The 23326-nt window shown below is 38.8% G+C and overlaps 1 protein-coding gene across 3 annotated transcripts; it reads left to right on the top strand.

Annotated features, from left to right (window-relative positions):
• The first annotated feature begins 1603 nt into the window (after positions 1–1603).
• LOC113670257 (uncharacterized) lies at positions 1604–22439 on the top strand. 3 transcript variants are annotated; one of them, XM_089204979.1, is made up of 35 exons: positions 1604–1847; positions 2224–2349; positions 3137–3274; positions 3800–3961; positions 4825–4894; positions 5012–5081; positions 5419–5493; positions 5618–5716; positions 6717–6788; positions 7387–7458; positions 7542–7610; positions 8128–8211; positions 8592–8651; positions 8891–9033; positions 9347–9407; positions 9917–10045; positions 10454–10720; positions 12207–12425; positions 12892–13032; positions 13889–13983; positions 14124–14226; positions 14498–14669; positions 15114–15250; positions 15374–15457; positions 16101–16172; positions 16427–16579; positions 16817–16909; positions 17367–17459; positions 17681–17752; positions 18164–18268; positions 18436–18543; positions 19219–19954; positions 20315–20369; positions 21118–21196; positions 21593–22439. In XM_089204979.1, the coding sequence occupies exons 1-35, from the start codon at positions 1712–1714 to the stop codon at positions 21668–21670; spliced, it is 4428 nt and encodes a 1475-aa protein (XP_089061105.1). In that variant the 5' UTR covers positions 1604–1711; the 3' UTR covers positions 21671–22439. The 3 variants fall into 3 exon arrangements, with proteins under 3 accessions (XP_089061105.1, XP_089061106.1, XP_027042162.2); XM_089204980.1 differs by lacking the exon at positions 1604–1847 and adding an exon at positions 1929–2020; XM_027186361.2 differs by lacking the exons at positions 1604–1847; positions 2224–2349; positions 3137–3274 and adding an exon at positions 3583–3742 and having other exon boundaries at positions 3855–3961.
• Positions 22440–23326: the final 887 nt, after the last annotated feature.

The raw sequence follows: 23326 nt of genomic DNA, 5'->3' as shown, positions 1-23326 counted from the left end.
GTCATTCATTAAAACCTCCTATTGTGTCTGTCTGTTATCTCTCTTTATTATACAGCTGGCAGCGCCTTTGGGCAATACGAAGCGAATCCTTTGTTTTGAATGGCTCCCCGAGGGGGCAAGATGGGCCCATTGCGGGATTGGCCGCATTGATCCCGCGTAGGAAAAAAAGTGTCGCGTAGCGGACTCACAAAGTTCGCAAATTTTGGAAAATATCGGCGATCAAGTTGCAAAAAGCGGTAGAAGAGAGTAAAACCAAGAAAAACAACAACAACAAAAACATAACGACTCTCTCGTAGTTACACCATGGCGAGCTCGTGGATCTACTCTACGCATGAAAATTATAATATACAGTGACTGTACTAAAAGTTTTAATGATCCTGCTAGTCCAAGAAACAGAATTGAGGCGTCATCACCACAAAAGGCCTTTGCAAGCGGTCCGCTATCTTTAATAACATGCAAGTTGTCCCCAGATCTCTAAGGCCGTTCTGACGCCACTAAATCCCCTCTGTGCTCTTTTCAGTGCTTCGCATAGCCATGAGTGGAAGAGGTTTGAGTTGAACATGATGTGAACCCACTTGAGGGGTTCAGTCCCTTAAGTTCGAGTTCTTTTTTTCTTTGTACTTACACGACGCTTTCGACATTGCTGGACGAGTGTCACATGGGAACCTACTGACAGCCACGCTGACTGTTAAGTCTGTAGCTTAGTGGGCGGACTTCGGATCCTCGTGAAAATTCAGATTTTTATCTATTTTATTCCACGCAAGACGAAAAATGCCTTTCTCCCTCTCAGTAGCGGGTTCAAAGAGAAAAATATGCTATCTTTTCTTATACTATTTTGTCTCTTTGTTCGTTCATAAACGAAATGGATCATCGTGGAAATAAGGCCTGTAACGAGGTATCAACCACACCTTTACATCAGATTCACACGAGAAGGCATTAAGATTCAGATGCTTGGAGAAAAAGGGAAGAGTCTTTTTTTTCTGTAATCCCAACGTTATCATGTTCAAAGACCAAATTCGTAAATGATTCGTTTGAAATTACTTATGTATAGCCGGATTAATGCCACTTTTGAAAATAGTTTTGAAATAGTTTTATACAGTATTAAGCAGTTTCGTCTTTTTTGACTCACATTAACCTCAGCTTAAAGAGGCTAATAAATTCCATATGTCCTGACTGTTTTCGTTAGAAGTACTATTTTCCGTGGCGCTTCCTTCCATCCAGATTGTGTACTTGTTAATCTTTTTATTTGGAACGCAGTGAGCAGTGTGTTCTTTAGCTCCAAGGGTGACCTTAACAAGTTATAAACCACCGGCTATAGGGCTTTTACTCGCTCTCTATATTTGAGTTTCTCGCGGTACAAGGGATGGTATTACGAAAAACTTATCTCAAAAGTCAGAGATTGTTTTAGTCTCGTCACGCAATGCCAGTCGTTGCTTTTGTGTCACGAAAGACGAATATGTAAATTACTGTTTCTGTTTACAATTAGCATGCTTCGGTAACCGCTGGTTCATTAGAAACTTTTCTTCTACCAAAATTAAGGTACTGTTTTTCTTGAAATTCTTGACGAGGACAAAAATTTTTGTGCGCAAATCGCGCGGTTCAATATCGAACTTGTTGGGTATTTCGTAATCTATTTTTATTTGGCGGTCACATCGGTAAACATGACATCTTTCGCCAGCTTATTAACCCCGTCGATTTATATGGGTACTTTATGGGGGCTGTAGAGAGCATTGCCGAAGAAAACAGCGTCATACGATTTGTCGACTCTGTGGAAATCAGCCACGAAGAAGATACTTCAATCCTCACACAGGAACATGGTTTGAACGAACATGTCTCGGAGAATAAAGGTGAGTTCGAATCGCTGATCGATCTTTGTAGTGTTGGATCGCTTTCACGTGCTGTATATCGTGTTATTCAGCTGATTCCTCAGTGATCAGTTGTTTCATTCGTTTATGGCGTTGAGGTTAGATGAGAAAACATTTTTTATCCACAGTCTTGGACAAGATGAATATCTATTTTGGTAATACATTACATCAATTCAATTTAGAATATTTACGAAGTATTTCGTAATAATTTATAACATTGTTGCGGAACGTACACGGTTTTCTTGTTGTACGGGTAACAAAAAGATTTGAAACGGGATTATGTTACAGACTACAAAATAAGTGACAGAAAATTAATTTATCTTATCCCTATGTATTTCGGGTTTCGTTTTGTGCACAGATTGGGTATCACATGTTCCCAAAGTTGACGATTCTCATGGGATCGCCACAGTTGCTCCAGCGGACTCCATGTTGTACGAAGGAACCTACGAAGACTATGAAATTCTTGGCGACACCGCTGTACAAAGTTAGAAATATTAAGTTAACGTTAAATGTGCTATTTAGTACGAGTAGTTCCTCTGTTTGAGCGAGTACAAAAAAACTTATTGAAACAAAAACTGTTCACCAGCTGCACTAAACTTTGGGAGTGCGGTGCACAAAAAGTAGAGAGCTGACATCACTTTTTTGGTTACTGATTTTTTTTCTGACATGCTTGAAAGACTTCACCGAAAAGGAGGGACTGTATTGTATACTGTGTTACTGCTTAAACAAGTCACAGTGTAGAATCTCGGAACAAAACTACCGGTACGTTATATGGATGTGACATAACGTTCTCGACTTCGGTTAGAGCGTATTTCCTTATCTCTAAATCACGACTTATATGCTCTTTTCTATAACGGTTGTTTGGCTTGCCATTGTGAATGGTCCTCCCCTTTTCCTGAACTTGTTGAACACGATTTGTCGAAAAAACTTTTTTTCCTTTATGGGTTCCTTTAAATGTTCATTGCTAACCTTTTCTCCTGAGATCTCAAACACGACCTTAAACTGTCGCGATTTTTCCTTAGGCTGGTATCATATATGGCCTAAAAGAGTATTGTTATTTTTGCTTTATGCTTAATTTTATAGCAAAGTGATCAGACTTCAGAATTACTTTTTTTTAGACAGAAATGGAAAAGGGAAAGTGACGACTCTGTTCTTAACTTTCTCTTATTAAACTTGTGCCGGGTGTTTTTTTTTCTTTTTAAGATTCCCGCAATGGAAAATTCGGTAGTGTTTGACAAAGAATACTTTTACACTTGATTATTACTTCGCAGCAAGCGATCAAGAAGAATTCGGATTAGTGGGAACCACCAAGTCAGATCTTAGCATCGACGAAGACCATTCACCTGGACTGAAATACATCAGATCTCCAAGAAGGGCGTCGTTTAAGAAGAAACCAAATGAAGCGAAGAGTAAGTCTGGAGACACGGTGGGTAGATCTTCCTTAGGTGGGCCTTGAGGGGCGCAGGACCGTGTCTTCTCTTTTTCAAGAAAATGTTTCTGCTTTTTGTTTAATATCATCATCGTCATTCTATTCTCCTAAGAGAGGGGGGGGGGTACGACTTTTTTAGGCTATGTTTATGTGTTATTTATTCTCTCACAACAACATTTCAGCTAAAACGAATGACAACCTAGGCAACCTTAGACTATCAACGTTCCTGTCACTAACGAAATAACGAAATCTTGTTCAGCGGTATGACGCAAGACTAGAACCCAGCCTCCAATGAGGAAGTAAACGAAGCTTTCGGTTTCCTAATCGCTATCACTAAACGAAAACTATCTACCTAGGAGGTTTACTATAAGTTTCTTACCCGTCTCAGAATGTTTTCTTCCCCTCTTGATGATGACGAAGGAGATTTCATGTCCCCGACCCGTGGAGGGTGAGCAATTGATTTACATTTGTAATCTGTCTTTTGCCATTTCACATGTTATCGTAGAAGTTCAAGATGGCGGAAAATTGAGGTCGCGTGACAGTGTTCTTATCTCGCATAGCTCTTCCAAGCTTGCATCGTTATTTGGTCAGGATAGAGCATCGTTTTTAGGAGGGAATGAATCCTTGACGTACACTGCTCCTAAGCAGCCAAAGAAAGAGAAACCAGGTGAACGGCTAATTAATTACATTTTTATGTGCGGTGTGCGGTTACAATCGAATCAACTTTGTCGTGATCTCGGTGTACGAAGTGCGTGGTCATTTTTTCGCGCTGAATCAAGCAATTCAAGTAGATCTTTTGAGAAGACCTCAAAAGAAAGAAACACATGAGAATTTGTAATTTTGCACAAGTGACACAACCGATCAGCAACCCTTTTTTCTTTCGTACCCCTCCCCCTTGCTCCAAGCCTCCAGCTATCCTCTTTTCGGTCACTTCGTTCACCGGGATGTCTGTTATGACAACTAAGGTAAAGCAACTCTTTTTATAAGTGCACTGCCAATACTTCTCTCCATTAACCAGAGGCTGAGAGCGAATATAGTGACCTGCTAAGCGTTTTTTTTTTTTTTGCACATTTTCACTGTATCAACTAATTCTGTTGTCTGTGTTAATACCATATTATTATATTTATATCACGTTTTTTTGTGAAGGGGAGCTTACAGAGCTTAAATCAATTTTTTAATTGAATTAAACAGTTAAGGATTTGAAATTTGAACAATAATTTTAGTGTAGAATATCCTAAAAGTATGTGTAAAATCAAAGTAAAAAAGAGAGTGCCATTTCAGATAACTGTCTTTTTAAGGGTTTGAATCTCTTTACCAAATAAATCCCATGTTGTCATGTGTTCCTAGTAGGTCACAGATGACATCAAAATATGGTAAGAACAAAAAGGTGGCACAGGAGGGGCAGCCAAGTGTAATACTGATGTTCTTGTTGCGTTTTGACGTTTTCTGTGATCTATAACTGTGAACAGCTTGAGGAATCTGGCATAATTTTGTGATGCACTTGTTGTTGATACTATTGTTTATCTCTAGCTGGAGCAGCGCCAGCTGGTGGTGGAGAAACAACACTCTTGTTTGCAACTGCAGTCCATGCCTACAAATAGTAAGTGGCTCTTCAGTGTATTGTGTATGTAAATCCCTGTTTCTCTTCAGCACTTTTTGATACAAAATTTTGCAGACTTGCAAAAGAGTTTTAAACATCTGTTACATCACATTCTAGTGTCAATGGCCAATATGCTAGTCAGGGAAAACTGGGCACTGCAGTGTTGGGCAATCATCCAGCAAATGATGTAAGTTATCCATGCTAAGCTTAACAGTCAAGAGCTTGGTTGGTGATCATTTCCTCTTTTCTTGTTACCTTAGTGTTTATTTAGGGGTGATATTGTAAGGAGAAACTAGATGCAAGTCACTCTCTGTGGTCACAGGGTTAAAAAAGGCTTCACTGAATACAGACCCATTTTACAGTAAATGTAGGACTTGGCCTTGTTACTGCACTTATAACACTTGTTCATGAAAGTTCATAAAATACAGGTTTAGCTGTACATATTTTACCCTCTCAATGATGTTTAAGGGAAAATGGAAATTCCAATACTTATATATCGCGCTATTATTTCTTTACAAATGTAGTACCGGATTCTCGTTTATGCTTCAAAACAACAGCAAGTGACCACAGCAAAAATTCATGGGAATTTTTCATTCACGGTAAATATATGAGTGGACTGCATTGTATGATATGTTAGTTAAATTGTAAATTTTCAAGTGTTCAGCATTCGTATTTTTATGTCCCTAGACGGTAGTTTTAACAGTTATATTTTTTTTTTTTTAGGTTCAAGGAAGTAATTATGCAAGTTTTTATGATGACCAGAGGCAGACATGGTCACTTAATTTTGAATCGGATAAGAATATCACAGATTTTGCTAAACAGGTAATTAGTCAGCTGAGATTGTACGAGAGTGTGCATTGGTTTTGTTTTACTTTGCTCTGTGATTGGTCCAGAAACAAGCTCCATGCTCTCAACCATCAGATACAAAACTAGAATCAGTCACAACTTTGTTGCATGTGTTTTCTGTACTTTAAGCAGTTTGGTTGTTTTTACTTGGAGTCTTCATTGGCTCTCAACCCTTTAAGTCCCACTAGTGACCAAGACAGAATTTCTTCTAACACCATATCTACAATATCAAGCAGACAAGTAATGAGAATAAAGAAAAATATTAATTGGGGTATTATTGGTTGATCTAATTCCAAATTCTCCAAAACACTGTTATATAAACTGTAAAGCAGACAGTAAGGAGAATTACTAATGACATCTTGAGAATTAAAGGGTTAAAGGTATTTTCCTTTTTCCTGATTGGCCTTAACATGATCTGCACTTAGGTTTTGGTTTTATAGAACTCAATCAAAAAGTGCTTTTATATATGACAATTAACTGTGTGTGAGTTTTCCTTCATGTTCATTTGAACTACAGCCATGGATTAATCTTTCAAGAAATAAGAAAAATCAAGATCTGAGGGTTGCAAACAAGTAAAATTAGCATTTTGATGGAATAAATTTGGCGTTAGAATTGCAGAAGACAGGGTAAAATCAGGGTTTAAAGAAAATTAAGTTTTCAAAGATTAGTGCTGGAGGTTGGATTTGAAAGGTGCATAACAGTAGATTTTAATCCTGGTAGAATGCCCAAAGAATGCTTTGGCAATTAACTACAGTAAGACTTATTGGATTTTGACAGACATGAAACTGTTACTTAGTGGTTTGAATTTATGCTGTGAAAATATAGTTTTGTCTGTATCATAACATGACAAGTGTGGGTTACTGGTAAAGCAAATAAAGGGAAAATTAGTTTTAAAGTGGAGCAGCGAAGAAACCATTGCAACCTTTTGAAATTAATGGAGAAGGAATACAGTTGTCCTGTTGGAATTGATTTACAGGTTGGGTTATCAAAATTCAATTCTGCGTCATCAAATCTTTGCACGCAAGATCTCTCCCCTGGTGATGGACAGGTAAGGGTCATCATGTTTTTTTAGGCAGCTAAATGACTGCTCCAGTGGTCAAATAAGTTTTTGTTTTCTAGATGTTCTTTTGAGAAATATTTTACCATTTAGTTTTCCTGATCAAGTACTCAAGCACAAGCCATGAATCCACCCTGAAAAAGGAGGTTATGCAGAGTAAAAGGGATCTTATATCAATCAGTTTTACTCAACTATTAAAATGTATTTAATTGCAAAAAAACCCATTATTGTGCTTAAAACCATGAATGGCTCCCCAAAACTATGTGTATTCTAAGGTTTAAATTATGTAACAAATTTTTAGGAAGATTTTCAAACCTGTTTTTGACAATTTGAGGCAGTTCAAAGGTCATAATAAGATTTCAACTGATAGTGTGTGAGACAGCAACTTCTGTTTGTGATGTACTACTGGTGACAAACAATTTGCAGCCAATAAATATTTTCCCTGATCATTCAAAACAAGGCAACTTCCCAAATTGTCCTATTTTGACCCCTGTGACCTTTTGAAAGTGGTATATTAGCTGAAGAGTACTAACCTATAACTGCAATTTCGAAAGAAATACTCACTTTTGTTTTTGTATCATGCCTTCAGGCTATTGAACTAGGGGATGCTTTAGAAGTCAAGTACACTGGATGGTTATGGACTAATAACAGTTTTGGAAAAGTAAATTTTTACTTCAATCAATCTTATGTAATTTCTACTGACTGTAAAATGCATGTCACTGGAACTAATTTTTTAATTTTTAGGTTTTTGACAGCAACACTGAGACAGATAAGACATTCAAATTCAAAACAGGGAAAGGAAAAGTTATCAAGGTACACAGACAACATACAGTACAGTAATTTCATATATTAAGTCTCCCTGAACTGTTAGAGTCCCTTATTCTGTTCATTCAGTTTGTCTGTTTGGATGCTTCTCATCCATCTGTCTATCCATGTTTTAGTTCTCATCTGTATGCCTTTTCTGTTTTCTTTCTTTCTTTCTTTCTTTTTTTTTAAATCTTTCCTTCATACACCCCAACATCAGTATGTTTATCCTCCATACTAGCTGTTCCCCATGTGTTTTCCAAGGTACTAACGATTGTTAAACAATCAAGAGTTACTTTAATTGGTGATCATTTCCTTTATTCTCATGACCTTAATCTGTGATTCAGTGGTGATATTGTGGAGAGAAATTAGATGCTAGTCACTCTCAGGGGCCAAAAGGTTAAGTTTATGACTTGAGTTATACTCCAGGAAATATTTATTGCACTGGCTTTCAATGTTCATATTCTCTGTCATGGTAAAGACATTGTTTTGAACTGTGGTGAAACATTTTTAAACATTTCTTTAGGGATGGGAGCAAGGAGTGATAGGCATGAAAAAAGGTGGAAAGAGGTTGATTGCCATTCCCTCTGCTCTGGCTTATGGAGAAAAGGTTAGATTTTAAGTTAAACGTTTTAAATCTAAAGGAGAGTGTGAAATTTACTGACCCTTGGTTTCTCTCAACTCTGATAATTGTAAACAGAACTGGTTTCCCTCACCTTGTCAAACTTTGTCATTATAAGGCAAGCAGGTAATTAGAATACTCAGTTTGACCAACTAAACAGTGAGATCTTGGGAGTGTAAGGGTTAATACAATATTATGGATTCATTGTAATTGAATAATGATACAAGTACAATAATTGGCAGTAAAAAACATAATGTAATTCACTTAGTTTCTGTTAACTGTAATTGATTGATATTCTCCTAGATTGAACTTGAAGATAAGTTTCTCTGCATCCATTGCAAACATTGATCATGTGTGTTTCTTTGCAGGGTGTACCTTCCAGAGTGCCTCCTAACTCCTCTCTCTTGTTTGAAGTAGAGGTTTTAAGGGTATGTAAAAGATACTTCCAAATTACAAACATCCCATCATTTACATCAAGACACTGATTAGTGGTGATAGTTATGATAACCATGATAACACCAATGATAGTAATAGTAATAATGACAACAGTAATAATTTAACATTCAAGTAATATCAAGCAAAGAAAAAATATCCCTGTGTTTTTTTTCATGAAAAACAAGACATAGTGCTGTTGACTCATATATTGATTGAGATCATTTGTCAACAGATTAAGTCCAGTAGAGAGTCAAATGAATCTCCAATGACAGTTCATGAACCTTCTACAGCACAAAATACTGATCAACTGCCTGACATTTTGTCTGAGCCTTCTGGCACAAGAAAAAAGTCTACAGATTCTGTTTCGTCTCTAAGGTAACACCAAATTATCTATTGAAAAGTGTGCAGTGTAATCTCACCATGGAAATAAAGGGTGTGACATGATATTGTGTAAGTTGACGAGGCTCTGTGAAAATCACTTCATTTCATTTCTTAATCTCTTCACTGTACTATATTGAGCATACCACACAGGTACATAGATTGGTAATTTAAGATTATTTCTCAGAGTCATAGAAGCTTGTTAACATGGTGATCTTTTATGTAAAAAAATGATGTCAGTTTGATGGGCAAGGGTTATTTGGCTGTTAACAATTACCTTTGGCTAAACAGTTCTACTTGTGATCCTTAGTGTCCCAGGAGACTCTGGAATTAAAGGGAGAACTGCGTCAATCACAGAACAGCTTTCACAGGTCAGGCAGTACTCTGTTTGTTTATCTGATGAAGCTTTTGTTATTGAAACTTTCAATGCCACTTACCATGCTAATTGTTTTGTTATAAGAGTCTATTAGAAATTTGTCAGTTGCAGCTCTGCACAAATGTTTAATCTTGGGACAGGTACTCAACATACTTGCAAGGGTTTTGCAGTGGCTTTTCTGCATGTTTTTGTTAAAATTTATTTTCCCTGCTACAACAGATACATTTAAGCCTGTTTCATCCCCTTCCCTCCCTCCCTCCCTCCCTCCCTCCCTCCCTAATTTTGTAAAAGTGTTTCTTGCCCATTGTAAAAGTGTGGCAGTGATATCTTTACAGGTACTTGAAAGGGGGCTGTGGCTCAGTTGCCATGGTGACCTCTCAACAAAGAGATTGTAGTCCTCCTGTGTTGCTCCCTTCGGGAGAATTTACCAGTCGATACTTACTACACTGATATACATGACTAGCACACCCTTTTCCAGACTCAAATTGTCTCTCTGTTGTGTAGTCTCCAGGGAAAAACACAGATAAGGCTCGTTTACTTGCACGGATGTCCAAGATGGGAAAAAATCCTTTATCCCTGCCTGGAGCTGTGGTTGCCGAACCTGAAAATGATGAACTGGGAGAGCAGGAGCAGGTAAGTAACACAGTCATCTCCAACAATTGTATCTATCATAGTCATACGTCTGCAGTAGTATGTTAATTTATGAATGAATAAATGAAACATTTGGTCTTTAACCTCAGACAAAAAGTCTGAGAATGGAAGCAAACTTTATAGTTTGATTAGAATTCTAACTACCTCTGAAGCACATAAATAAGCTCTTAGTCTACAATGAGTATTTTCCAATGTAAAATGAGGACAGACTCAATCTTTTTCTCATACTAAAAAAAGGCTTAGTGGTAGAGCATTGGAGCGCGGAATCCGAAGGTCTGAGGTTCGATTCCACATAGTGACTCAGATTTTTTTCTTTGTCCCACGCTCGTGACGAGACGAAAAACGTCTTTCTCAAGACAGTGTTGATTGTTTATTAAAATTATTTGATAGGAAATTCCAACTCATGGTGAGTTCAGTACTCCAGAAACAGCAGATGGGAAGACAACAAATCCACCAGCCATAAGCTCCAACCCTCATCCTAATGTTCGCCCCAAGCCCCATCCTCCTCCGCGACCAGTACCACAGGTTCACCCAGAGGTCCATCAGCCAGTCCATAATCCAACGCCTCCTGCACAGCCAACCCAACAGACTGTCATGAACCCACAACCAGTGATGCAGCCAGCTTTCACACCACATCAGCAAGTTGCTTTGTATCAGGTTGGTTTTTAATAAAATTAGTAAAAAGAAGTTGTTTAAAGCTAGCAGATTTTATCCTATGAAAGTGTTGCTTTTATTTAAGTTTTTTTAATAAGTTAGGTAGACCTTTAATGTAAAAGTAAAAGTTTATGTCTAAGGACCTTTCCGCGCTAGCGGCAAAATTGTTTATTCAGACAAATTCTGTGTTATCACCAACATTTTACAAGTGCGGATGGTTGGTCGCGACTCGGCAAATTTTAGCCGAGGCGGGCAAATCTTCAAACGCACCGCCGACAAAATTAGCTTTGGTCCCGTTTAAAAAAAAAATGGAAAAATCGACTACAAAAGCAAAAGCGTGATAGACTTGTCAATCATTTGTCGTATAAGCTACGACAAGCGTGTTACTGAACTGAGATCAGTTTACTCGAAAGGCAAAAATTGTCTTTTGCAGCAAAACTCGGAAATTCTAAAATTTTAAAACGACTTAGTATAAATCCTGGAAATTGGAGGTGGAATCCTTTGGCAAACTATGCTGGTTGGTCTTATGAACAGATTAGGCGCTGACGGAATTTTACGGCTTTGAAATTTTTCATGCGGATGCACCAGACGAAACAAAAATTTGTCCTTTGATTTTGTCGGGACAATTCTAGTTTTGTCCGCTAGTGCAGAAAGGCCCTAAGATTGCCCTAGAGTTACCAATGACAACAAACATCTCGTTTCCAAGAGTGTCCATCAAGCAAGTTGTACAAAACTGCGCTGTGCTTCAACAGTTTCTTATTTTGAGAGCCGTTTTTTCTTGCCCTCAGCAGACTTAGTGAAATAAGAGTGACTTCATTTTTGCATAGCCAGTGTGTTAAGATGCTCACAGTGACGATGCTTTAAAAGCTCTAAGTAGAAGAAAATTACAGAGTGAGCCCTATAGCTAAGTCAAAAGGCGCCTCATATGTTAAATTTGAAACAGGTTAAACGCTAGTCTGAAATATGATACATATGATTAGGTTATGTTTTGTGAAACATTTTGAGCTACCGAGAAGTTAGTTTTGGACAATGACGAGAGAAATCGCTGCAAACATGTTTTTAATTTTTTGCAATTGCTTCTTTGCCCTGTTATTGCAAAACGTAAGATTTTGAGTCGCCCTCTGTGGAAAATGAGATTTTGCTCATGAGGAAAAGAAGTCATTCTTTGTCTGCTGTCTCAGAAAAATGCAGTTCCAGGTTTGATAACCAGCCGTTTGAATAATCCCACGGGAGGAACAAAGATTTGAGATAGTGAGCTTACTAGAGAGGTAAATGAATGAAGGGGGTATGTTTCTAGAGAAACTGTAGTGCTGCGTTGGTGGAGAATATAACAAAATAATTTAGTTTTATCAGCTGAGTTGAAAATGGAAATTGGCCACCGTAAAGAGGTTCAAAGCTGATGTTCCGAACGTTAGCCCTTCGTCAGAGCAAATCAGAGAGGCAGCTGATGACAGATTAAGTCAACCACTGTTCTGGTTTTATTCTGTAGCCTCCAGCCAGCATGGGGTATCCCATGATGGGACCTCAGCCACAGATAATCACTGCACCATATTCAGTCCCGCCCCCTACTCCCCCAGCCCCTCCACCCCAGCCCAGTGCTAATGACGCAATGGTCCCAGTGCTTATGGCAGAGACACGGCAACAGCAAGGTGAAATACGCATGTCTATTGGCAAGTTGTCAGACAAGATTGACGAGCTCTCTAACAAGGTGAGCTTACTTGATCATCGGTGTTACGATATTATTTCATTCCTGAACCTGTCTTCGTCGGAAAGTGATGAATAATTTATTAGAAAGCTCTTGTTTCTTAGTAATGCCTTTTTCTACAGGAGCGGGATAAATTCAAGACCTATGATATGAGAAACTACATGTATGAAATTATTGTTTGTTTCCCAATCAGTATCTTGTTCGTATAGTTTCTCTTCTTTTGAAATAAGTAGGTTGGCATTGCAGCACTGCGATGCATGAAATATCAATATAAAAATGTTTTGATTTTATCTCGAGCACCATATCGTGAAGTGAAATGTTCACAATTTGCATCCTCTTAGTAGAACTTTTGAATGAACAGTAAGTACACTCCTGCTCCGTATGATCTTTAAACTTCGTTCTATCGAAGTCTTTACGTGACTCAATACAGCTACCAGAAACTAAATTTTCGGCCGATTTTTTGTCGTAGGTTGAGCGTCATCAGCAGAACACAGCACAGCATGGTGGACAACTAACACAAGTTGGTCAAATGGGAATCGGTGCCTTTGGTAATCCGCAAGCGGCAATGGAAGCTGCTGTTTTAGTTCACAACATCACTAGAATAGTGCAGGTAATACATTAGACTAACTTGGTCAAATATGCGTTATTTTTGGTACTTTTTCGTGCCAATCTTCAACATATCGCATATTCAGTATGATTTTGATGCACATGTAAGTGAAATAAAATTATTAGGTTGTCAAGTTACTGTTGAACTGCGGCCAATATCTTGCTTTGCTGGAGAACAGACTTTCAAATAAAGCCGTTATCCTCACAGATTTAAGCAATAGTCCACTTACAGTTGCGTGCTTGGTTGCCAAGCCTTTGAACAGGAGTGAGGCTAAGGGTGACCTTTTTATGATACAAACCTTGCTGCTAATCAAATGCAAATTACTTTGTTTTCATGCTAACGAGATACTGGTCTCTATCACAACAAGGTCAACTTCAGCCTCGCTCTAAATCAAAGGCTTAGCAACTAAGTACTCTAAATGGCCCGGTGAAGAAACAAAGCTTGACTAAACTTCAGACTTTGACGGGATTGTAACCCGTGCCTCCAGATGCTAATAGGTATACCAGTAAGTATATTTCATGGCAATAATTTGTGCCAAGTATTTTATATGCAACGAGGACAGGAGGGACATTTTGTGTCCTTCAGAAAGCCGGCCAATCACAGAACAAGCTGCATTATTTAAAAAACAATGGGGGAGGGTGACTTTTCCTATCGATAATCAGCATTAAGGAGGGTTGTAGTCGTACCGAGAGGACTATTTTCGATCTTTAAAGAGGAAACCTCTTTGCGGAATTTTGCGTCATTATCTGGAGTTCAAGGACCATTAGACAACTTGTCATGCACATTGTCCGCACTGAGTTTGTCAGTAAGGCAATCTAGGTACATTCATTTTATAAAATCTCATTCCCTATGATTCTAGGAAAATGAAAAGTTAAAAGCTGAAGGTGCTGAAAAGTCCAGAAAGATTGAGACGCTGAATGACAAGATATCAGAGTTACTGCAAAAGAGTCAGAGGTATTTTTTAGTCGCATTAATTCCCAGAATACAAAAAGTTGACAGATGCATGTATATGAGCCCATTCCAATTTCCTTTTTTTTATTAACTCTCGCCTTATAAACTCAGGAAGTAACGTGTGGTTGTGTTATGATTTTCAGATTTGTTGAACATAGCAACACGATGTTGGAACAAAGGAGTGATTCTTTACAAGTGAACACAGCACAGTCACAAGCAAGGGTGTTATCGCTAGAACAAGAAAAGGTAATCTGCAACTCATTTTCTCTGTTATGTTGGGTGGAATATCTCAGAAAGCGTTGTTGGGACAATTCCTGCCTCCCCTTCCCCCCCTCAATGTTGGTCTGCAAGATGGCATAGAAACATTAGCAATTAACAAGATTGTAAGGGGGAGAGGGGTGAAAGAACATCATAGACATTGATCCAGAGAAGAGGTCCAACTCATTATGTCTGGGAGCGTAGTTTGATATCCAAATTGTATTGTTTATCTTTAAATTGTTTGTCGTTTGTTTCTTAGATCACCATGAGCAGCGAGCTAACATCAGCCAAGACACATTTGGCAGCTCTACAGAACGAAGTAGCGTTACTCCGTCAGAGGGAAGCAGAGCTCAGTGGTCATCTCAGCAAGGCGACATCAGAAGCTGAAAAATACAGAAATGACCTGATGCGAGCTAAAGATTCGCACACAGGTTGGTTTGGAAATGAGAAGTGTTCTCTAATGGTTGACACAGATCAAGCCTGCACGTCAAGTAATTCATACCAAATGTGTGTCAATATGCCACTAACTTGGAGGAAAATTTTGGAATTTGGCAAATTATTTTAATACCCATCTTGTTGAAGAAAGAATTTAAAGAGACTTCTTATCTTTTCTATAAGAAAATAGATGTTCGAGTTCCCATCTATCGAACAGGGAAATAACGATTCCAGAGCTATCGTCTCCAGTTACCAGCTTTCTATTTTATCTCCTTCTTACCTCTTCAAATTATGACGTGTCTGATGCTTTCCAGATTGAATAAATTCTTTACGTAGCTGTTTTTTTCCCATCTTGCTCTCTTCTATGTGTAAGCCTTGCATAGCGAGGTCAGGAAATCCAGGCGTATTTTTTATGGATTGTTTTTCTCGTGTGACTGTAGAAAGTGCAGAAGAGAGTGATAAACTGAAGCAGTCGTTTAAAGAGGAAAAACAGACAAGGAAAAGACTGGAAAGCAAAGTGGAGCACATTGAAGAGGAGTTGAATGATTTGAAACATGAAAAAGAAAGTTTGGAAAAGGTAGGAACAGTCAACTGCGTTTGGTATAAAACTTGACACCAGATATATACTTACTGATGTGATTTAGCCTCGCTACAGCTGTTTGCGCAGTGAATGACTTGATATTTTTGTCTTTCTTTTCAGGGTTTAGCAGATCGAAAAAAGAAACATGCCGCCGACAAGAAGAAGTTCGAGGAAGAACTAGAAGATCTGCGATCACAGCAAGAGGTAACTGAAAAAGTTTTTAGGCTTCTGTTCAGCTCGGGATCACGTCAACATCTGAGTGTTACTAGTTCCCACAGAAGGGCAAGTATCATGGATTAACAATTTCACACTCAGGTGTGACCAAGATGTGGTTTCTCTTTGTAATATCGGCACACTGTCAAGCAGAAAGGTAATGACATTTCGGAAAAAATGTCAATTAAGGGATATCATTTGAACCAGCATCAATTTATGGCAGATAGTAACGAGAATTACTATTATTGGAAGTGAATAAGTTAATTGAGTTAATTTTTGTAAGTGCTTTTGATTCCTATGGGATAGGCAGCGGTCTAGTTGTTACCGCGCTAGACTCTGGATTTAGAGGACTGGGTTCAAGTCCTGGGTCAGGGCCTTGGGCTAAGATCTTTGTGTTGTTGAGTAAGACACTGTTTTCCCACGGTGTCCCTCTCTACCCCAGGAGTTTAAAGATGTACTGAGTGTGGTTGGCAAAGTTTATTAAATGCTAGGTGCTGGTCCACGATGGACCAGTATCCCATTCCGTGTTGGTAGTAATACTCCTAGTCGTTCTGTAATGTGCAGGCTGATCCATTGTAACTAGCAATTACAAATTCTATTGTGTTAGATCAGTAACATTTCTGCTCTCTGGTAGGAGGAGATAAAATTTTTGAAGGAAAAACACAGAAAAGAGAAGCAATCAAGTGGAACAGTCACAGCGCACCAGGTTAGCATTTGATGTTTGTTTTTTGCTTTGATCCCGATTTACAGTGCTTACATTTAATGTTGAGACAGATGTACAAACCCCGCGGCGTTTCGAGCCGACAAGTTATGCGAGAGTGCGAGATGTTTGAAAGGGCGTGAGAGTGTTGTGGCACATGCCAGGCCCCTCACAGACCTATGACGGTGCAGGTTGGCTGGTCAATCTTTTGACAATGGTGTGATGGGAAGAAAAGACAAATGTTCTGATTTTATTTTCAGGTCGCTCAGGCGGAAGCAGAACTTGAAACGAGATGGACAGAAAAAGCAGAAAAAATGGTTGCACAGACGGAAGAGAAATGGAAAAGGAGATTCCAAGAAGTTACTGATGAAAAGGAAGAGACAGTAAAAAAACTGGCAGAACTTCAAGAAAAGGTTATTAAAGTTTGTTTTTACTAGTTGGGAGTACTGCAAATTGAGCTCAGAACAGATATATTGTTAAGATTTCGTGTTCTTTGGTGGTACAAAATAAATTTGTGAAGTCAGTGCTAAAACTTCTGTCCAATCTGATCGTTTTCGGACATGTTTCCGTGTCTCGATACGACCTTCGAATCGACACAGTTAACGAAAGAACATTGAAGTTAACAGACAGTTTTCCTGGTTTTCCTGAAGGTTTCAACGCTTAAAGCAGGCGACGATGAAAAACAAGAGAAGATCAAAGACCTTCAAGAGAAATTAGAAGATCTCGCCGGAATACGAGAAAAGGTAGGGATATTTTGGTGTTGAATGATTTTCAAAACTGCTCTCAACTTTTGAAGGAGAGTAAATAATATTGGTATGGTTATACTGGAAAACACAGAAAAGGCGACTTAACACATAGGTAGAACCGCTATGGCTTCGGATGAAGAAGCCTAACATAGATTGTAAATTAGAGATAAACGAGATGAAAAACTGTTAATTTGGCCTCATGAAGCAGTTTTGAATGTAGTCTATGTTATCTTCTTTGTCGTTTCCTTTAACATTCTCTTCCCCTCCTTAAGTTATCATAACCTTTCCAAGTTATCTGGCCTAAAAAAAAAGAGATAAAGGTGAAGATTAAGGCGACGTCTTACAAATTTATGCGATGTGAGGGCGTTAGATAGAATGAAAAAGACCGACCGAAAGAAGTTTTTTCGTGATTATCTCAGAAGAGTTGTTTGCCTTTTCTTTTATAAAATAACAGTACAAGCGTCTTCAGGATTCTCAAGGTGACAGAGATTCGCAGATAGAAGCACTTCGCTCATCAGAACAAGAGCTAATCGCGCTTCAGGCCAAGGTAAGGAGAACAACATCAACTAGCGTCAGAACACGCGAAAAATTACGTTTCACAAGGGGGTGGTGTCAAGCACGAGGCCACCGTGAAGGTCGAGTCACGTGCAGGCGGAAAACTGAGAAAAAAATGAAGTGTTTTCCTTGGTTCGCCTGAATACTCATGCAGACTTGCGACTGTTGAGGAGGCTTTTTTTAAATTTTTGTTTGTTTTGTCCAACTAAATAGTACCAAGAAGTTCGCTCCAGAACGTTGAAAATGAAGGAACAGTATGAAGAGCAACTGGCTTCCGCCGAAGAGGTTTGTCTAACTTACTAGCATTTTGTTACTTAAATCGGATGATGATTCCAGACAAACCTTTTCATCTGGTGGATTCGGTGTTGGTTTGCATGAAGACAAGGCCTCACATAATTTGTTAGTCTCATCGTTGTATACGGTTAAGAATATATGAAAGTCATATATTTGAACTGCGGATAAAGACATGAATGAAAGTGATCCTCGCAGTGATGTGCACTACTTAGGCAGTAGTGAAAATAAGGCCTGAAAAAAATTTCAGGCCTGTACGGGATTTGAACCCATGGTCATGGGTTCAAATCCCGTACAGGCCTGAAATTTTTTTCAGGCCTTATTTTCACTACTGCCTAAGTAGTGCACATCACTGCGAGGATCACTTTCATTCATGTCTCATCGTTGTGTTGAATTTCATTTCAGGAACGTGAATCTGCTGTTTCAGAAGCATACAGTAAAGGATTGACGGAAGGGAAGAAACAGAGCGCTACGAGCAAAGAAAAATCCTCTGTCAACGTGACTGATGAAGTAAGTCGGAATTTCAATCAAAAAGCTTTTAACTTCTAGCTTACTTGGACGTCACAGGTTCGTTTTAGCATGTTATGTAAACAATATCAATTCCTTCGCTGAAGTTTGCCCGGAATCGTTATGGTAGCAATGCGTTTTGACTTTTATTACCTTTTTGCATTACACAGGTCAAACGTATTATGAACACGGTGTTCTATATGCTGAGAAGTGAGTTCGAAGCGGACGACAGTTATACAGGCTCGCAAGTCATGTCCGTAATTCTTAAAACCATTAAGGTATGAGCAATGTTTTACACAGGAGTCAATAGAAAGTCAGTCGACACGCAGTCAACTTTTTGAGTTAAAAATCCGTCAAATTGATCCTGTTGCAAGTGTATCATTGTTAAGGAAAGGCTCGATTTAAAATTCAGTGGCTGCCCTTGTTATAAACACAGACCGTTTGCTTTTTGATAAAAACTAATGCCTGTAATGGAAATTATATTTCTGGCTATTTGTTTCTCGCTGCATTCCTAATGGAGTAAATAGCATAGCAGTATCTTGTGAGTAGTGAACAGAGTACATTGTGTTGCTAACCTGAAGTCGAAAACGGAGTGGTTTTTTCACATTCACCAAAATAGAGTACGAAATTTGGTGCTGCTATTGTGGAACTTCCATCCAAGGGACACGTTCGACACTGGAAACAGTGTCCCCTTGGTAGTGGTGTCCCTTCAGTGAAAATAGCAGAAGAGCTATTAAAGCAGTTCGCTCCGTTCAGACCCGGCAAAGTTTGTGTCCCTTGAATTTAGTCGTGTCTTAAAAAGATATTCCGTTACATTATTGAAAAACAAGAAGAGGAAAAGTATCCTCTTGCAAAAGTTTGGTAAATATGAGCCAGTAGATATCAACCGAGGGACGAGTCGCGAACTTCATGGTGAATGAATTACCGATGATGCAAGTTTGTTTTTGTTACAGGAGGTGACCATGAAACTTGTGAGTGGAAAATCATCCAAGACGGAAGAAAGTGAAGAAGAGGAGGAGGAAGAGGATGAAAAAGAAGAAGCAGAAGATGGAGAAGATGGAGAAGAAGAAGAAGAAGAAGAAGAGAAGGAGAAAGAAGAAGAAGAAGGAAAAGAAGAAGAGACACTTGTGGGTGGAGAAGCAGCAAGGAAAGAAGAGAACAGAGAAGAAGACCAAGAAGAATCAGAGGAGGAAGTTAAACCTGAGGAAACTGTTCAAGGTGTTGATGAAGGAGATGAAGATGAAAGAGATGAAGAGAAGGAAAGTAAAGAGTCTGTTACAGAGGAGGCTGATAACCACCAGCGAGAAGGATTCCAAGGAACTGTCGTTGAACAAAGCAAAGATGAAATAGAGTCCAATGAAATGAAAAATGAAGGAACCGAGCATTTAGCTCACAACGGTGAAATCAAAGAAAAAGTGGATTCTGTAGCTGTAGATGATGTAGATGATGGTCATTTAGAAAGCTCTAACGATAGAGAAATCAATGAAAACACTGACAATTTAGACAATTCTTCCGAGGACTCATTTCAAGGAAATCAAATAGATGTTCCTTCTTTAGAAGAACTTTCTGCGGAGACAGATGAAGACGCTAGAGCCGATACTTCGGAAAAGGTTGTGCCATCTGTATCAGAAAGCGTAGAAGATGCTTTTGGCGTCTCTGAGCAACGTAAAGAAGAACAAGAGACACAAGGTAGAAATGACAGAGAACTTATTAACCTTTTCTTTATCGATAACCAAACGGACGATGATGTTTTGAAAAAAAGTAACCTTAGATTTTTCTGATCTAGAAAAGAGAAACCATGATCCAGATTTTTTAATATATCTTCTCGTCAACTGTTTGCTCGATACTGCATTTGTTACCCTTGGATAAACCGGTTAGACCTTAGGCGCCATTAAGCCGAAGGATGAAACTGCATGTATATATCCAAATTCATCTTTGTTGCGGTTGTGCTTGTTATTGAATTTGCTGACAGCTCACTCTTTATAGCTTAGGAAAGGATAAAGATCTCGTGTATCGCTCATTCGTATCGTTTTTCTTCCGTAATGACAGATGTGCTCTTGCCAACTTCTCAGAGTGAGGCCCCGAGTGACGATAAACTTAAATCGTAAGTACATGTCTTGTTAGTTGAAATATATGATGGTAGTCTTGACTGAAGGGTTCGGTGTCTTTAGCCGACACCTCTCACCTGAGTGAAGAGGCACCGTGAGAGTAAAGTTTCATGACCCGTGTGCGCCTCGAACCCGAACCCTCGACCCGGAGTCTAGCACGCTCACTGTTATACCAGCGCTTCTCCCGCCGACACACATGGAATACATAGAAAGCAAAGTGGGGGCTGGTTGTGGCCTGGGCTCGATTCCCTTAAATTGGGGGATAAATTTCTAAAGAAAGGTTGGTGCTGCGTCGGTGGGAGAGTATAACAGGGTAATTAAGTATTATCAACTGAATTAATAACGGAAATTGGCCACCTTTTAGAGTTTCAAAGTAGACGTTGCGTGCGTTAGCCGTTCGTCAGAGTTACTTCCATATCGTCATTTCACTCCGACGAAGTGTAACGTTCGATAGGTCAGCTTTGAAACTCCCTTGAGTTGATTGTTGGTTCTGAGTGAAGCTCCAAGGTTTTTTTCAAGGTCCCGCCCTTGTCCTTCCCTCAAAATATACACTTCAAATTCCAATCATATTGAGAGGCAGAGGACAAGAAGGCGCCCTTCGTGAATGTCCACTCTTGTGCTATATTTAAGTAATACGAAGGAGTGATGTGATAAGACGTTGAGCCAGACAAGGCTAGTTTCTTAGGGTCCACTCTGAGAAAGTCTTCTTTAACAGATGTATACTCTTTTGCTTTTCTTCATCAGACTGTTTGGTGACGATGAACATGACGATGTGGAATTTACGTTTGGATCTTTGTCAAAGAAAAAAGAAGAGGAAAAGCCGGTAGCTTATAATTGCGTGTTTGAACTCAACCGAGGCAACTTATGTTATATTCTGGTTTAACTGAACATCCTCTCAAATCCGTTCAACTCTCTGCCTGGAAGCCCCCTCCCCTCCACTCCCCTCCCCCTCCCCCTCCCCCCTTTCCTCCCTCCCCCCCATTCTCCCCACCTGTAAAATACCCGGCGGGTGGCGGGTATCGAATTTTTATGCTACTTTAGTCAATTTGACACTCGTATGTATTAGCTGTGATTAGAAATCATGAACTATTCAAATTTTGTGAACCACTCCCGACCAAGACATATCAAAAGAGACCAAAACACTATTGCTTAAAATATTATCGAATTGTTTGGAAAATATGTGGAATAAAACTAACATAAAGTGTGATTTTTTCCCCAGGATTCTCCACCGGCCCGTGCTGTGCCACCGCCGTTATTTGATGATGATGAAGATGATGATCTTGATTGGTTTAAATGAAATATATCGCAATTCTGACCAAGCGTCAGCGCCAGTTTAGAAAAAGCCACATATCATTTTATCCTGTCCTGTAGCCCCCCCCCCCCCCCCCCTTACAGTTATTGCAATATTCCTCCCTTCCTCCCTTGTAGTGTTGGCAACGAGAAAATCAACCAGCATGAAGAAAAAAGAGAAAACTGGACACTAACATTCAGCATTTCAACTCATTTTGACAGACAGAAATACGGAAGTCGAAGGAAAAATCTTAAAAGTTCAAGATGTATGAATGCTGGTCAAACGGAGTTAAGTGATCAGCGCTATTATGTTGCACGCAATTTCCGAGTTGCCCAAGAGTTGCCCGAGTTACCTAGGAAGGTTAGCGCGAAGCAGTCGAAATGAAAATGACCAGTTTTTCTCATGGAAGTAAAACCTCCTTTACATATTTCTTCATTTAGTAAGTAAGGCGTTTTGGAAATTCGAATATAGTCTTTTATTTAGCTTTCACCGAGTTTTTCTATTGATAAGTTTATTCGTAATCAATTCTCTTACATACAATTGCCAACAGTTTAGTCTTATATTTTGAGTTTGTTGAATTAGTTAAACGACTTTTTATGTTATTATTTATTTCATTTTGCTTTAAATGGAGAAATTAATAAACAATAATTGCCAACAATGAATATGGAAAAATGGCGAGGAAACCTTTTAGTAACTTTAAAGGCTGGTGAAGTTGGGTTCTCTCGTTTGGAAAAAAAAACTATGGAAAAAGATGATGAATAAAGTTAGAAGCAAATAGACTTGCTTTGCAGTAAAATAAAACAATTTAGTTGAAACAAAAAAGAATTAAGAAGAATTACTTCGACATTGAAGTAAATGACAAAAAAGTTAATGGGATCGTGTCTGTGTGGGGCCATCTCAGAGTGATCAGGAAGGTACCCTGACCCTTGAGTGTCGCATCAAAGTTTTATTTTTCACATTTAGATAAAAATCTTGCGTTTATAAGAATTAAATACTTGAATGACCGGAAGTTCTTACGTAGTTATGATAAGAGAAAGTGTTATTACTGTTTGGCACGTCCGCCTTTTATTATATGCACGTTCGTCCTGTGATTTTAATATAGAATAATAATACAAATTGTTTTTATCTATTTTGTGTTCCGGGACGAAAGGCTTGTGGATGAAGCTTATACTCCAACATCGCTGAATCTTGATCTGTAATATCAACTCCGAAATGAGTCGTGAAATATGATTATTTTGACATGTGGTTAAATCTTTGAAGCCTTTTCAAAATCTTAGACTCGCTCAGGGTAGACTTTCATTCCAATGTGATAGGATGATACCCAAGAGTTGACTAAACATAGAAGTGGTTGTCATGAAGAAGCCTTTTAACAATTTTTCAAATAAGATAAGGAAAGTCCATTTACAAGTTACACTAGACGGAATTGAAAACGTGTCAGTTTATAATTGAGATAGTATTTATGTAATAAAATGGGAAAAAATGTGAATTAAAAGTAAAGACAAATTTAGAAGAAAATATTACACTTTTTTCAAAGTTGAACGCGGAGTTCCGTTAGTCCCAGTCTACCAGCCATCTTGTGTTACGTTCAAACAAACGGAGAGGGACTGGCTAAAAGAATCCAAGTCCTAAATAAGTCAATAAAGGAAAATAAGTCTGCCCTAC

Source organism: Pocillopora damicornis, chromosome 4, assembly GCF_964200805.1.
Source record: "Pocillopora damicornis chromosome 4, jaPocDami1.2, whole genome shotgun sequence".
Classification (NCBI taxonomy): Eukaryota; Metazoa; Cnidaria; class Anthozoa; order Scleractinia; family Pocilloporidae; genus Pocillopora; species Pocillopora damicornis.
Note: the sequence above shows the minus strand (reverse complement) of the source record. Positions and strands in the feature narration are given on the sequence as shown.